The sequence below is a fragment of the Nicotiana tabacum genome, chromosome 10 (genome assembly GCF_000715075.1).
Source record: "Nicotiana tabacum cultivar K326 chromosome 10, ASM71507v2, whole genome shotgun sequence".
Taxonomy (NCBI): domain Eukaryota; kingdom Viridiplantae; phylum Streptophyta; class Magnoliopsida; order Solanales; family Solanaceae; genus Nicotiana; species Nicotiana tabacum.
In genome coordinates, this window is record NC_134089.1 from 64173680 (window position 1) to 64190354 (window position 16675).

General features: G+C 32.4%; 1 protein-coding gene and 1 non-coding gene across 2 annotated transcripts; one reads left to right on the top strand and one right to left on the bottom strand.

The window, feature by feature from the left end:
• The first annotated feature begins 2635 nt into the window (after positions 1–2635).
• Positions 2636–6436, top strand: LOC107812882 (trans-cinnamate 4-monooxygenase C4H1). Its single transcript, XM_016638060.2, has 3 exons — positions 2636–3714; positions 4253–4389; positions 5663–6436. Exons 1-3 carry the CDS (start codon positions 2930–2932, stop codon positions 6259–6261), a joined length of 1521 nt encoding a protein of 506 aa, XP_016493546.1. The 5' UTR covers positions 2636–2929; the 3' UTR covers positions 6262–6436.
• A 9860-nt stretch (positions 6437–16296) lies between these two features.
• Positions 16297–16384, bottom strand: LOC142165643 (small nucleolar RNA snoR100). The gene has a single exon (XR_012696297.1). It is a non-coding gene; the product is annotated as a small nucleolar RNA snoR100 (small nucleolar RNA).
• Positions 16385–16675: the final 291 nt, after the last annotated feature.

The window sequence follows — 16675 nt, forward strand, 5'->3', positions numbered from 1 at the left end:
GTTTTTAACGAGGCAACCAAAAGGCGCATTTTAAATATGTGTACTCTTTTTTCTTTTCTAGAATTTTTTTCCAACTGGGTTTTATTTTAATTAAGGTTTTAACGAGGCACATTATCTGTTGAATATAAATTCAAGGGGGGAGTGTTATAAATAGAATTTTAGATATGGTGAATGTCTATATTTAGAGAGATTCTAGGATTTGTTATTTGGTAGCAAAGTCACTTTTTCCCTATAAATAGAGGGGTCTTATTCCATTGTAAATAATCTCAAACCAATAAGAATTCTCTCTACTTTTCTCTGTAATACTCTTCTTCTTCTTCTTCTTCTTTTATTGTTTCATAACAATTTGTATATAATTTGTCAATTATCACAATCTTGTATTGGTGGAAAAAGGTATGACATGTGGACCATCAGCAAGGTGACAAGTGACACTTTTAATTAAGCAAATTAAAAAAGTTAAAAAGGTACGAGTGAAGCACCCCGGGTATTTTATCAAAAAAGGTACTGGCCCTTACAGTTGAAAAGGAGGAAATAAGTACGAGATGAATGAAGACCATAAAAGGGGAATATTCATGAATAAGACTTACCTTATATGAAGTATTTTATTTATCCTATTTAGTGGTAATATACAAGGTACAAATTAATGAACAAACTGTAAACTGGTAGTGCAAGAGAGACTATGCAGTAGGTAATTCAAGATGTAACTTACAATTGGCCATCTAACCCAGTCCGGTCAAGTTTCTAAAATCAGCTTATTTTAAAAAATATTTTTTTTCAAAAGTTTTTTCTCAAAAATATTTTTGGTAAGAAATTATTTGTCTTTGGCTAATTAATTTAAGAAACACTTCTGAACAATAATTAGTGTTTGACCAAACTTTTAAAAAGTAATTCTAAATATATTTTTCTCAAAAATACTTTAAAAAAAAAATACTTTTGAGGAGAAACAATTTTTTTTCTTCTCCAAAACTGCTTTTGGTTCTACTCAAAAGCATTCTTTTTTTCTTCTTCTAAAAACTTGGTCAAACACTTCAACTTTGTTTTTGACCTTGAAGAAACTTGGGCAAATAGGCTTTAAGACTGAGCAATAGCCAAATTAAGATATGACATGCAATCTAATTTTTTTACATCCGCGCTATTATTTTTCTTATGTATTTATATTTTAGCATTCTCATGTTTGCATTATTCCAAATGACAACTCTCTTTATGCTTTATATTAAGTTATTTGTTATACAATATTAAGTTAATATTGGTCATTTTAGACTTTACATTGTCCATTAATATCAATAACGTCAACCTCTTCATTCCTAAGCAAAGAAATTCAAAATTTTAATTTATTTTATATGACAAATTTTTGTTGATAAAAGTGTTTTTTCTTGTTTTTTGTTTATTTCCATATTAGGTCATAGGAATAATAATATTTTCACAAGATATTGCTATAGAAGTCCTCAAAAATTATAATAAGGCAGCTAAGGACCGGACTTTTATGAGCAAGATTTCTTTTTATTGAACTAGCTAAATGAGATTAACATTCGTCATTTTCAGGAACATATATATATATATATATATATATATATATATATATATATATATATATATATATATATATATATATCGCTAATTTTATTTTATAAATCAAAAATATTATTTAATAATTTTAAGTAATTTTTTAAAATATTGTATTTATTGATATAGAGTACACGCGCAATACGTACATTTAATTTTCATGAAGGAAAAAAATAATTTTATGATAAAGTTAACTCAAACTTTGGAAGGAAAAAAAAAAACTCAAACTATAATCTTTGACAAATATTACAATCTTCAAACGAATTTTAGACCGAGTTTGTGTTGCATTTGTGGTGGTTGGTGAGGGAATAAAGAGAAGAAGCAAGACAAAAGATAGTTATTTAAGAACGATGTCTTCAATATATAAAATCGTTATATTAGAGTACATATCTTATTTTTCAGGTTAGTAACTCAATATGCAATGAAAAATTACTTATCGTTATATTTTATGTGATTTGATAGTTTATCAAAATTTTTACACAACTAATTTGTAAAAGATAAACTCTTATAATTATTGTATCTGTGTTTGAGACAAGGTCTCGGGCATAGTGGCAGATGCAATTTTTCATCCGATTTAAATATTTTTGACAAAAAGTATATATATTAAAAATCATAAAATTTTAATAAATATTTAATCTGAACATAATTTGAAACGTACAATAAATTTAAATAATAAAATTTTTAAAGATCAAATCCATCAAATATAATTTTTTACATCTTCTCAGGTTGGACATATACCTTTTGTCTCTAATATATGCTCCATACGTTTCAATTTAGATGACACATTTCTACAAATAGAAAAAATTTAACTTTAAACTCTTTATTTTAGTTATTTTATAATTAATAAGAAACTTTTACAACCATATAAATATCGGCCCAACAAAGCTTTTAACTCTTAAGCATTTTAAGATAAAAAATTTCAATTTTTTTTTTCCTCTTAAACTCCTTGCCAAATTAAACAAATTGAAACGGAGTGAGTATATATTTTTTTATGGCATTTCTAATTTTATTGGCTGAGGTAAACTTAAGCAGAAAATGACGTGGTCGCCACCTACTTGTTTGAAAATGTGGACGAACGTTGAGTAGTTCAATTCAATTCAATTCAATTCATGAAATTGAAAGGGCCGGCTTACTCTTTCCTATGGCTCACCAACTCCCAGGTTTCTTTTCTCTTCTCTTCCCTCTACCTACCCTAATCCACCACCCAACTCTCCGTTAATATTAACGCCGTCACATTCTCCACCTAACCTCTTTCCCTATATAAAACATCACACTTTACACACTTTTAAACTCAACAGGTGGAACAATAACTGCAATTATTCCTCTTTGTTATTATACTCTTTTGCCATTTTGAGCACTCCAAGAGATGGATCTTCTCCTTCTAGAGAAGACCCTTATAGGCTTATTCTTTGCTATCATTGTAGCTATAGTTGTTTCTAAGCTACGTAGCAAGAAATTTAAGTTGCCCCCAGGTCCAATTCCTGTGCCAATTTTTGGCAATTGGCTTCAAGTTGGTGATGATTTGAATCACAGAAACCTCACTGAATATGCCAAGAAATTTGGTGACATGTTCTTGTTAAGAATGGGACAGAGGAATCTTGTTGTTGTATCATCCCCTGAATTAGCCAAAGAAGTTTTGCATACACAAGGGGTTGAATTTGGATCAAGAACTAGGAATGTGGTGTTTGATATTTTCACTGGAAAAGGCCAAGATATGGTTTTTACAGTATATGGTGAACACTGGAGGAAGATGAGGAGGATTATGACAGTTCCATTTTTTACAAACAAAGTGGTGCAGCAGTATAGGCGTGGGTGGGAAGATGAAGTGGCACATGTTGTTGAGGATGTGAAGAAAAATCCAGAGTCAGCAACTAATGGGATTGTGTTGAGGAAAAGGTTGCAGCTTATGATGTACAATAACATGTACAGGATTATGTTTGATAGGAGGTTTGAGAGTGAGGATGATCCTTTGTTTAACAAGCTTAAGGCTTTGAATGGGGAGAGGAGTAGATTGGCTCAGAGTTTTGAGTATAATTATGGTGATTTTATCCCTATTTTGAGACCTTTCTTGAGAGGTTACTTGAAGATATGTAAGGAAGTTAAGCAAAGGAGGTTGCAGCTTTTCAAAGATTACTTTGTTGATGAAAGAAAGTAAGTTCACTTTTTTAATGTTGATTCTATATACTCTTAGTTGCAGGGTCTATGTACATATTATCACTTTTGCTTTGCATCTGCTTTCTCAATTTCATGATGTTTTTTTTACTATGATTTCTATTGGCAGTACTGATATTGTCTCTTTTTGTCTTTTTGTTCTTGAGCCGAGGTCTTTCGGAAACAGCCTCTCTACTCACTCGGGTAGCCTCCCTAGACCCCACTAGTGACATTTTACTGGGTCGTTGTTGTTGTCGTCGTCTATATACTCTTATCTCTAGGATTCAATTTTAGATTTGAAAAGAAAAAAGAGAAAGAGAATGAAAATAGAAAATACCTTTCAGACAAAATTGGCTAATAAGAAAGGCCAAAGACACAACTATCATACGAAATGTTTCTTTTGGGAAAAAGAAACACACTCGTCTACGTCATTGTTTTTTGATTGTTTAATGAGAAGAATGGCCGTGTAGTTTGTAAATTGCTATAGGACATCTTAATTAGGTCTCCTAATGAATTCTCATGGCAACTATTTTTATAGGAAACTTGCAAACACGACGAAGAGCATGGACAATAATGCGCTAAAGTGTGCCATTGATCACATTCTTGAGGCTGAACAGAAGGGAGAGATCAATGAGGATAATGTCCTTTACATTGTTGAGAACATCAATGTTGCTGGTATATTTCAAATATCCTTGTTTCCCCTTTTATTGAGTTATGATAAGTTCTCCTTTTACATTCTCATCATTCTTGCTGTTGATTAGTAATATATATATGCCTAAGCTTAAAATGTGCCAAATTATGTTGGGGGTCAAAGTACAAGTCTAGGTTTTCCAGATAAATGGGTTGGTTTTCTAATGAGTCCCATTCTTGGATGAGTTTAAACAGCCTTTTAATGTGGTTGAAAGGTTGGTCACATCAACAAGTAGAATTAGGAAGAAAGCCAGGCGTAACATACAACGATAATGACACATCCTCAATTATGATCCATTTTTTAATATTGTCATAATTATTAATCATTCTTTATTGCCAAAATAACTGATTTATAGGTGGACACGTTTCCTCATTTCAATTTTAGTCCTACACTTTTCTACCTAAAAGGAAAAAAGGTTGCTTCCATAGGCCAACAACAACAACAACCCAGTAGCATCCCACTAGTGGGTTACCCTGAAGGGATAGAGAGATTGTTTCCAGGAGACCCTCGACTCTTGCTTCCATGGGCCCCATGATTATAACTTTTGGATGAGAAAAGGGGCTTTCTTCATAGGTCGTAGTTTGATATTTAACGTAGTCTAGTGGGTTGGTTGTACCAACTGCTCAAATTTTAGGGGGTACTCTAGGTGAAGCAGCATCAACTGCGATTTTGGGTGCCTATGCAGCAGAGGCGGACCTATGTGTATGGGTGAGGGGTCACTTGACCCCGTAAACTTCGACCTATGCTTCGGTAGAAATCTTGTATTACGTATGTGTATATATCTTAAAAATAGTTAATTTAAAACAGTTGGCACCCTGAACACTAAAAGCCTTTAGGGGACACTGGTTGAGCAGAATATGTGCAAATTCTGGGTCCGCCTCTGAGTATGTAGAAACATTTACCTTACAATACTGTCCTTCGATATCGATGGCTGACCTAGAAGTACATGCTATTTCATGTTTGATAATGGCAACAGATTGATTCTGAATTATTTGAATGAAGGTAGAGAAGTTTCATTCGAGAAATAGCGATGTTCCTGTTTTAAGAAAACAATACCACAAATGTGATGGTCCAGCACTCAATGAAAAGTTCTTTTCTTTTGGCTTTCTAGGACTTCTGTCTATAGTGATTGAGAAATGTGTGATTCCAATAAATGCTAGGATGCTTCTTTATGGAATACATTTGCTCTTATGGTTTCATTAATGGAACTTTAATGACTATGCTAATATGTTGAATTTTTGTTGTGATTGTGAGCAGCAATAGAAACTACACTGTGGTCAATTGAGTGGGGTATTGCTGAATTAGTGAACCACCCTGAAATCCAGAAGAAACTCCGTGACGAGATTGACAGTGTTCTTGGAGTAGGAGTGCAAATCACTGAGCCAGAACTCAACAAGCTTCCTTACCTTCAGGCTGTGATCAAGGAGACCCTTCGTCTCCGTATGGCAATCCCTCTTTTAGTCCCACACATGAACCTTCACGATGCGAAGCTTGCTGGATATGACATTCCCGCGGAGAGCAAGATCCTGGTAAACGCTTGGTGGCTGGCTAACAACCCCGCTACCTGGAAGAAGCCCGAAGAGTTTAGGCCAGAGAGGTTCTTCGAAGAGGAGAAGCACGTTGAGGCTAATGGCAATGACTTCAGATATCTTCCATTTGGTGTTGGCAGGAGGAGCTGCCCTGGAATTATCCTTGCATTGCCAATTCTTGGCATTACTTTGGGACGATTGGTGCAGAACTTTGAGCTGTTGCCTCCTCCAGGACAGTCAAAGCTTGACACAACAGAGAAAGGCGGGCAATTCAGTCTGCACATTTTGAAGCATTCCACCATTGTGATGAAACCAAGATCTTTTTAAACTTTGTGATTTGTATCAATTATGATGTTCGAGTATGATTTTCAGTTGATTCAAAACCTTGAAATTTGACAGAAGGCATTCTTCTTTTTTTTTTCTTTTTTTTTTGGTGTCATGTAAAGCCCCTATGGACTAGACTTACAATAAAATTTAGCTATCTGAAATGTTCTTTGCTGCAGAATGATACCCAGTAGAGCTATCTGATTTTGTGTTTTAAAACCTTTCATTCTATGTCCAGCATCAGTTATCGAAACAGTTTGTGAGTTCTAACTTCTACAGACTACAGTGAAGAGTTGTGACTTACATACGTAGATATTTTTATAAAATTGAATATTTCCTAAATTTATCCCATGATTTCTGTTCCAAAACTTTTTTCCCCGTATATTGCATACATAGGCTGTCTCTCTTGCAACTCCATCACTTCCTCAAGTTTCTCTCTATTGAAACTGCATGAATAAGTTCAGCATAGACCATCCTGAAGATACTAGCCCTCTGTGATTTCCCTTTAGCTTGTTTAATAGCCCAGTTTAGATGGTGTTCCCAGCGATCACTATAACTATATTAACTCTGTATTTGATTCATCATGTGCTTGGAATAGAGCACATCTGGGTCCACAACTAATCCCCAACTGATCAACCTATCAATTGTCCACATAACTGCAGACACATGGTGAAAATGGACTTTGGTTTAGCATTATTTTGAAACATCAAATATTTCCAGCTCACTCTAGGAATATCCCCCTTCAAGTATATGTGTTTGATTAGGCTCTTTTCATCAGTAAACTTATATTGTATCTGTGACACTATATCTCGAGTACCACTGATCTGCCTAATCAGTGGCGAAGCTAGGAATTTCCCCAAGGGTGTTCAATTTAAAAGAAATAGATTTTTTTTGACAAAGAGTGTTCGATATGTGTTATATACTTCTAAAACGTAATATTTTACCTATGTACACAGTGCAATTTTTCGACAAAAGATGGTCAGTTGACCACCCTTATCACCATGTGGCTTGGCCACTGTGCCTAACCATCCAACATGCTTGCTTTGGGATGGCCATTGACGGTATCTGTTGACCCTTAGGGGTCGTTTGGTGCGGAGATAAGTTATGCATATATTAACTATGCAAGTATTAGTTATGCAGTAATTAAATTATGCATGTATTACTTATACATGTTTTAGTTATGCAAGAATTAATTCTTTTTGAATGCTTAATTTGTTGTATAAAATACTAGTCCCACATTATATAATTTAAAGTTTTTTTTTAACTAAATCATCCTCAAACAAGAATTTAAGAATACAATAGAACGAATGACTCTTCATCAAAATAGCAACCAAATATTTTATAAATTGTCCAAAATTTTATACGGAGATTAAAACACGACTCCCTTCGGTCCATAATAAGTGACCAATTTGCTTTTTTATTTTGGTCCAAAATAAGTGTCCATTTATATAATCAAGAAAGAATTCAATTTGTTTTTACAAAATTACCTTTATGTACATATCCCTAAAAAGTTTTCTTACTCCTCAATTAAATATTTAATTAAGGGTAGTTTAGTCATACTAGATATTTTTGTATAAAATTTAATATTTTCTTAATGGGCGTGTCAAAAGTAAATTAGTCACTTATTATGGACCGGAGGAAGTAATTAAATATTATAATAGTTATACTAGATTTCATACATAGTTATGCATATATTAATGTATAATGAAGGCAAACCAAATCACCCTTTAATATAATAGGCAATGGTCCATTTGATTCATAATTTGTCCTACTAATGGGACTAGTCCTGGCAGGCATTTGCAATATCAGTTTTGTTTCACAGTTGAAGATTGATCATTAAATTAAGGCCTCCAACAGACCTGGGAACACAAACTCTATCCCAAGCAATTAGGGATTTCTTACTGATTGCATTTGCACCAGACCATATATAGCTTCTGCAAAAAGCCTTTTATCAGCTTCAGCACTTTAGCATGTAAGATGAATAATGGATACAAACGGAGAATAATCAATAACTCGTAATCACAAGCCTTGAGAATTCATTAATACAAGAATAACTAGATGACTCACATAATCGGAATAATATAATCAAGTGCATCAAGTAATATAAGGACAATAAAGGCAAGTAAAAATATGAGACAATAAAAATGTACAAATAATACAGGTAGGAACATGTAGCAAGTAAGCAGATATTGAGTAAGAAATGTATAAATTGAAACATGTAATAGCTAAATGACAGATAACAAGGCATATATAACAAGTAAGAACATGGAGCAATCAAAGCATGTAACAAGAGATAACATGGAATAAGTGATGACATGAAAGTAAATAACCCAACCCGCATACTTTAACCCATGACAGCGCATATACACTTGTCACCTTGCATATACGTTGTTCCCACACATAATTTATGTAACAAATAGACCAACAAGTCATAATTCCCTCAAATCAAAGCACACGACACTTACATCTTTGCGCAACCAACTCAACAATCAACTACGACTTTTCTTTTCGAACAAGCTTCCAAACCAACCAAATCTAGCCAAATATCGTTCAAACAATTCAAAATAAGCTTTAGAAACTACCCACGAATGAAAAAAGGTTCAATCTTTGATAAAATTGACAAAGTCAACAAAAGTCAAACCCATGCCTGCTTGGTCAAAATTTGATATTCGGACCAAAATCCGATTACACATTCACTCCCCGAGCCCAGTTATGTGATTTATTTAAAAATCTGTCCTCAATTTGAGGTCTAAATCTCAATTTTACAGCATCCCTCAATTCTACCCAAAACTCCTAATTTCTACCATGGAAATCCTAGATTTGATATTAAAATGCATGAAAAGTAATGGAAAATTGATAGAAAGTGAATTAGAATTACTTACCAATGAATTTCGGAAGAAAAAGTTTTTCAAAAATCGCATCTAGAGTGTTTAGGGTTGAGAAATGGTAAACGAGCTAAGTCTCGTTTTTCCCTCAGAAACCCAGCTACAGGTATCACATTTAGGAATAGTTGTTCGCAAATGCGAAGTCCCATATGTGACACATTGATTGCAAATGCGATCAGTGCATCAAATGGCTAGTGATCGCAAATGCGACTAGTATCTCGCAAATGTGAACTACCCACCCATCGCGGATGCGAGCTTAACTTCGCAAATGCGAAGCTTCCCAACACTACACTTCATCACAAATGCGAAACCTTTGTCGCAAAAGCGAACACAGTGAACTTCGCAAAAGCGAGATCTAGCGACTGAGCACCAGAACTGGAATGCACCAGCAGTTCAAAAATCAACCAAACTCTTCCGTAACACATCTGAAACTCACCCGAGCCCTCGGGCTCCAAACCGGACATGCATACAAGTGTAATAACATTCTACAAACTTTCTCACTACCTCAAATCATCAAAATAACATCAAATAACAAGAATTGATCATCAAAACTCACGAACTTCAACTTTAAAACTTATTTTCACAATTTTTTACATAACACGCCGTAATGCACTCGGGTCACCCCGGACCCCAACCAAATGTGCATACAAGTCAAAAAAATCATACGAAGCTATGTGAATCGTCAAAATACGGATTCGAGGTCATTTACCACCAATGTTGTCAACTCAAGTCCCATTTTAGGCCAAAAATCACTTTTTCTTCAAAAATCTTACGTAAAAACTTTTCGAAAAATGACACGGACCACACACAAATTAAGAAATATCAAATGAAGCTAATAGAGGTCTCGGAACAGAGAAGTAAAATATAGTTCTCTAAACAACCTATCAGGTCGTCGTAGAAACTCAACGAGTTTATACGGCCACTCTTTCAGAGCCCTCAATTAATTTTGTACTGCCAAATATTGTTATAATATTGGTTTCTTTCATAATTAAACAAGAGAAATATCTCTTATATTTTAATATGGTGTGCGTCGTAGCACTATCCAGAAGACATATTTCTTCTTTAATATTCATACGGCCAAATGAAGACTCGACGTTTTCATATTCTTCATAAAGAAAAAAAATACATCATAAGTAATATTGAAAACTTTAAGAACAAAAGAAACTATATTTAGGAAAGTAAATACTGATAACATAAAAAGTTTTATTTAAAATATGAACTTCATAAAATAAAAAGAACTACTAATTTTAAACGTTTTGCCAGTAATAAGTCTTCAGTTATGATGCTCAAAGAAATCTTCAGCTTCTAAATGACTAATATCTGCAAGGCCTTTATAAATATTATTTTTATAAGAAAGGTTTGCTTCAACTTTATCATAGTTATTCATACGGCACGCCTCAATATTATTTTGAAAGGTCAAGTGAGTCTCAACTTTATTTTATTTTCTTTTATAAAGGCTTGATAAATTGTGATAACATATTCAGGCGTACAAAAAATTTATGCCCAATGATTTTTCAAACCACAACAATATCAAATAGTACTTTTGCCTTTCGAAGGATTATTCTGAGAATCCTTATTGTTCTCTTGTTTATAACGACCACCACCATGACGATTATTATTTCGTCCATTGTCATGCCCACGCATATTCATACGACTAGGATAATTATTGTCTTCTTTGAAACTTTTGTTCTATCGCTACTACATTCACTTCGAGGATTGGAGTTGATCCAATGAGACGAGTTTCATGATTTTTCATTAAAAGGGCATAATGTTGTTCCGACACCAAAAGACATGAAATTAACTCAGAATATTTTTCTTAAAGTTCTTTTCACGATATTGTTATTGTAACGCCATATTTGAGACATGAAAAGTGAAAAGAGTCTTCCACCATGTTCTTATCATTCATAAATTCTCCATATAACTTTAGTTGGAAAGTTATTTTATATACAATAGAATTGTATTTAATTACGTCTTATAGTCATGTAGCCGTAAGTGTATTTACTCACGACAAACTTTTGGCAATATCATGACCTCTAGGTTGTCATATTATCTTTTTCCAAACTAGTTCATAATCCAGATGATGACGAAGGAAAATCATGGCTTTCGCCTTATTCTAACTTAATACTTCATTTACTTCTTTAATAGTGTCATCAAAACTTTTAGCCCTAAGATAAATTTTTCAGCATCAAGTACTCATAGCAAATAATTATTTTCAGATATATCAAGTGCCACAATTTCAAGCTTTAATAAATGCGACATAGTAAAAATCTTTAAGAAGAATATAAAACCTGAATGATGCAAATAACCTCAATTGGTTAGAGACTCATGATAATAACGTATTATAAAATAGATCAAAATAGAACAATATAATAATAAAGACAAAATATATAGGAGGAGAATATAGATATTTTCTTATTCAAGTTATTTCTTGTGTGTACTCCGTAGGATAAAGAATAGGATATAGGATACATTAAAGGTCATAAAAATACATCCAAGATTACAAATATTAAATAATAAATTAACTAAATACGTAAATCTCAAATGGTTCATGAAATAGAGATGTCTAACGGAACATCCACTTTAATATATTCATAATAAATATATGTTTGATTTTGCATATTCAAAGATATAAAGTGACAAACGGGCGGGTCAGACCGGATATGGTTCGAGTTGAAAATGGGTAATGAAAAATGGATAAATTATTCGACCCGATCCATATTTAATACGGATAAAAAACGGGTTAACTGGAGGATAATATGGGTAACCATATTATCCATGACTTCTTGCATATGATCACTTTTGAGAGAATTCTTAGTCTCCCTAACTTGAGGAACCCCCAATTTGAGGTTTTACAAATGTAAAAGTTAGACTTATTGGTTACCCATTGGTTATCCATTTTCTAAATGGATAATATGGTTCTTATCCATATTTGACCAATTTTTAAAAAGTTTATTATCCAGTTCATTTTTAGTGGATAATATGGGTGGTTAACTATTTTTTTAACCATTTTGCCACTCCTATTCGTAATAGTATTTTAAAAGGCTTTTTGGGACTCGCTTCGGGGCGAGGCACTATCAAAACGCCTTGAGATTCATATGTGAGACTTAGTTCTGTGAGGCTTACGCCCCCAAACGCCCGATTGTGCGCCATAAATACGCCTAACGCTCAACGCTCGGAACTCGCCCAACAGTTCCTATGCAAAACATGTATTGAATTCACTAATTTACACTGTTGACTCTCAAAATACTTTAACAAATGAATGATTAAAATTCTTTTTATCTATAAGAATATAAAAATTATGAATAACTCAAATAACGAACTATAGTATTACATATTTACTAATTGAGAACATCGTGAATATGAATATCATTTGAATATTTCTTCTAAAAATAAATACCCAAAATTTATAGTCTTAATTCTATGTCTTTCAAAATTATCATATACTCCTTATTTTACTATTTAAAAATTATTTTATATTTACTTATGAAGTAGTAATATATTGAATTACAGTTGATAAAATTTATTGAGTATTTACTTTTAAAGAGGTAAAATATGTAGTTTGATAATATGTTTCAAGAAATTATAATTTTAATTGTTTGAAAGTAAAGAAATTATAGTTAATTTATATTTCATAGTAACTTTAATAATATTGTATTATTTATATTTCTAAAACATGCTAAATATTTTATTTTATACTAGTTTCTTTAATTATTTTTACTTTTCTTGAACTTATAATGTATCGTTTATATTTTTATTGTGTTATAATGCTATATTATTCATATATAAATTAAAAAAATAAAGATTCGTGGGGCTTATGCCCTGTGTCGTGTCTTGAGGCTTTTGTCTTGCCCAATATTAAGTAAAACGCTCCAACTCACGCCCTCGTCTTTTAAAACACTGGTTCGTAATGCGCAAAACCCTCAATCCCATTCTTAATGATTTGGTAAACAAAAGCTTACAATGAAACTATAAATTTTGAATCAAAATTGTAAGATCCGTAGAGTTTAACACCTAATATCTTTCAAATCCAGTTTAGGTATTTGAGTATTCTACTAAGCTTGGATAATCATTAAAGGGCAGAAAATTTATTATAATTGAAACAAATGAATATAAATAGATAGTGAGGTGACATCTCTTATAAACAAGGAATCCTGTGTATCTTTTTTCTCAACTTTTTTATAAAATTGTGACGTTTCATTTGTTTTCCTTCTTTTTCTTTTCCGAATGTAACGTTCCATTTAACTTCACATTCTTCTAAAACATGTTTATATAACAGATTCGCTCTTCTTCGGCAATTCTCACTGTCATTTCTGTCCAAAAATGTGTCTGATCGAAAATTACAATCGCAATTCCCGACAAACGGCGCAATAGTTCTCTCAATGTGTTAAACAAATCTCCAGGCATAGACTTAATCTCCAAACCTCCACCTTAAACAACTTTCATGCTTGGACCCTTTTCAAATCTGGATCAAGCTTTTATAAGGGAATTTTTTTTGCTGTTGAATTTTGACGATATTTGAACAGAATCGGAAGTGGTTAAGGGGAGTGAGAGGGCTTTCACCGGTTGGAATGCATAGACGACTAACTAGCGCGATTTTTCGGCGAAGTTGCTGCCAATAATTTCTACTATTTTTTTCTTATCGTTTCTATAAGGAAATTCCCTAATTCTTCTACTATTTCCACTGCCATAGTTCCCCTTCAAGTTGGTATCTTTCTTCTTCTTTTTTGGGAATTTTCCTTTCTCCAACTAATGCATTCACCAAAACGAAACAAGGACAAGGAAGGGTATCATTTTCTTTTTGGGTAAGGTTCTCTTCTGCTTAAGAAAATATTTAATTTTGCTTTTGTGATTTATTTGAGCATACACGAGTTTGGATAGCATCAAAAGGAGTGATGGAAATGGAAATGTTTAATTACCAAAAAAAGAAGAAGTTGGAGCTCTTACCATAAAAAAAACAAAAAAAGTTGGAGCTTACTTATTGATTTAGGAATTTCAAGTAACGTAGAGAATATGAAGTTGGCAAGTTTCTACACTACCTTGCATTTTGCTATGGAATGGTCTTCTTTTCCTTTCTCTAATAATCACTAATTGCTCAAGAGTATGTTTTGGAAGAGAACTTTTTTCTTTTACAGAATGTTTAGAGGACAACGAGCATTAAGGTCTCTTCCAGAGGATTATACTTGGATATCACTATCATTGTAAAACTACAAAATGATTGGCAATGATTTATTTATTTGGTTGTCTTTTGCGTTATTTTTTCCTTGGACATTTGGTTTAATTTTTTCCGTATGGCTTATATTATACATTGAAAAATTGACACTTGATGACAATACATAAGGGGAATTGGCAAATTTTTAGCCTTATATTAGATTTTGGCAAAAGTAGCCCCAAATAATCAGCATTTTATAGCCAAATCCTAAAAACTACCCTATTTTCTTATTTGTTCTCCTAACCGTTTGCTGCTCTCCCTCTTATTGTTCGCTGGTCCCCCTCCCCCTTCTTGTTCGCTGCCTCCCCCATTCCCTCCCTCCCTATTCCAAATGAGATTAAAATGGTGGATTAACTCTACCATTGGTTTACTCAGTATTACCCATCAAGTACAGAGGAGCGAAGCTTTAATATATAGCGACAAATTAATATGTGCATACAATTACATGCATACCAATGTATAATATATAATTTCTTATGAATATATATATATATATTCATAAGAAATTATATATTATACATTGGTATATGCAGGAAGGAAAGTAATTTTTGATATACATTTTAATATACACAAAGAAGGATAATAAATTTGTGATATATATTTTGATATATACGTTTTATTATGTATTATACAATGTGATATACAAATAATATAATTAATTTTTTGTGATACACTTGGATACAGAAATAATAATAAATTATAGACAACTATCGAAGGAAAATAAATTTTTGATATACACAAAGAAGAAAAATAAAGTTGTAATGTATATATTGGTATACACGTTATTTAACATGTAATACAGTATGATATACAAAAAATAAAATTTATTTGTGTTATACACTTGGATATACACTATGATATACAAACTATATTTATAATTTTTAATGCTTGTGAGAAATAATTTAAAAACCTAGAAAAAAGATTGTAGAGATTTGGGAAAAAATCTTGAAAGATTTCGAATTCTAACAAAAAGAAAATAAAAGCCTATTTTTAGGGTAATGGTTGGACCATTAGAAGAGAGAGAACATCATTAAATGTTAAATTTAGGTTACGTGTGCCAAATGCTAAAAGATACGCTATTTCCTGTCAATTATTGGACTAAATTGTTATGCAATGCCAAATCCTCTTATACATTTGTACCTCTTTTCATTTTGGGTACAACAAACTTTTACCCCTCTTATACCTATGAAATTTCCAAAAAGAAAAAAGTTAGCCGCCCAAAGAGCATGTTAATTTTCTAGTTTATTATAATTGAAACAAATGAATATAAATCTTATTCGTTCTCAAACCCAAAAGATTTATAAAAGGGATAAGAACTTTTTGTTGTAAAAACAATAGTAATACAACTATAGCTACTTTTTCAACCTTGTAATTTGAAAATAGTCACAAAAGTTTTCAAATTTCACATGTCAATGTATATGTATTGAACGAGTATTTTTCAATTACTTTCAGCCTTAATTAAAAATTAATCTATTGCAAATTTCAATTTTCACATGAAAAGTGACTATTTGTTATTTTAACTATGGAACTTGAATTTCCATAACAAATTAACAATGGCTGAAAAGTGACTATTTGTTAATTTTATCGGAGATTAAAATTAAGTCAGTTAGTAGGACAGAAGTATTTCTGTAATCCACATTACACCAACTCCACTAATTATTATCTAACGCAGATCTAATTAATACGATAACTGTTTAAAAACGTTATATAGTTAAAATCTTTTGAACAATGATAATTTACAGATCTCTACCAATGTTGACTCCTAAATTTTTTACAAATATTACTTTAAATCAGATATTGCAATTTTAAGAAAATATGAATTTTTGAGAATCAAAAGTGATCCAGAAAACACAAAAGTAAATCACTATATTTCGCAGCACTGAAGATCTTTTAAAACAAAAAGGAACTAATAAAAGAGCACAAGGATAAGTGTAGGCAAAGAGAAGATGTGAGTCTAAACCAGGCCCCCAAATCATTAGAGGGAGCAGACATGTCGACTCAATGATTGCACATAACCATGCTTCCTTCATTTCTAATTGTCCAGAGCATCGGCTTATTGTGCACACATCTACGTTTCCACCATGACTTTTAAAATTTTTACGATGGAAAAAGTAAACTGCTTGGGCTACAAGAATGACAAACAGAATTGAATTGAAAAGGGCGTAATGTAACGGAGACACTTAAAGTTGACACGATCTTTCATTTAGACACCCAAACTTAAGAGAGTTCCTATTGAACACTTACGTTACATGAACTTTGTTCCAATTAAACACTTCTTGCTGAGTTGGCACATAAAGTGAGTTTCACCCAATATGGGCGCGTG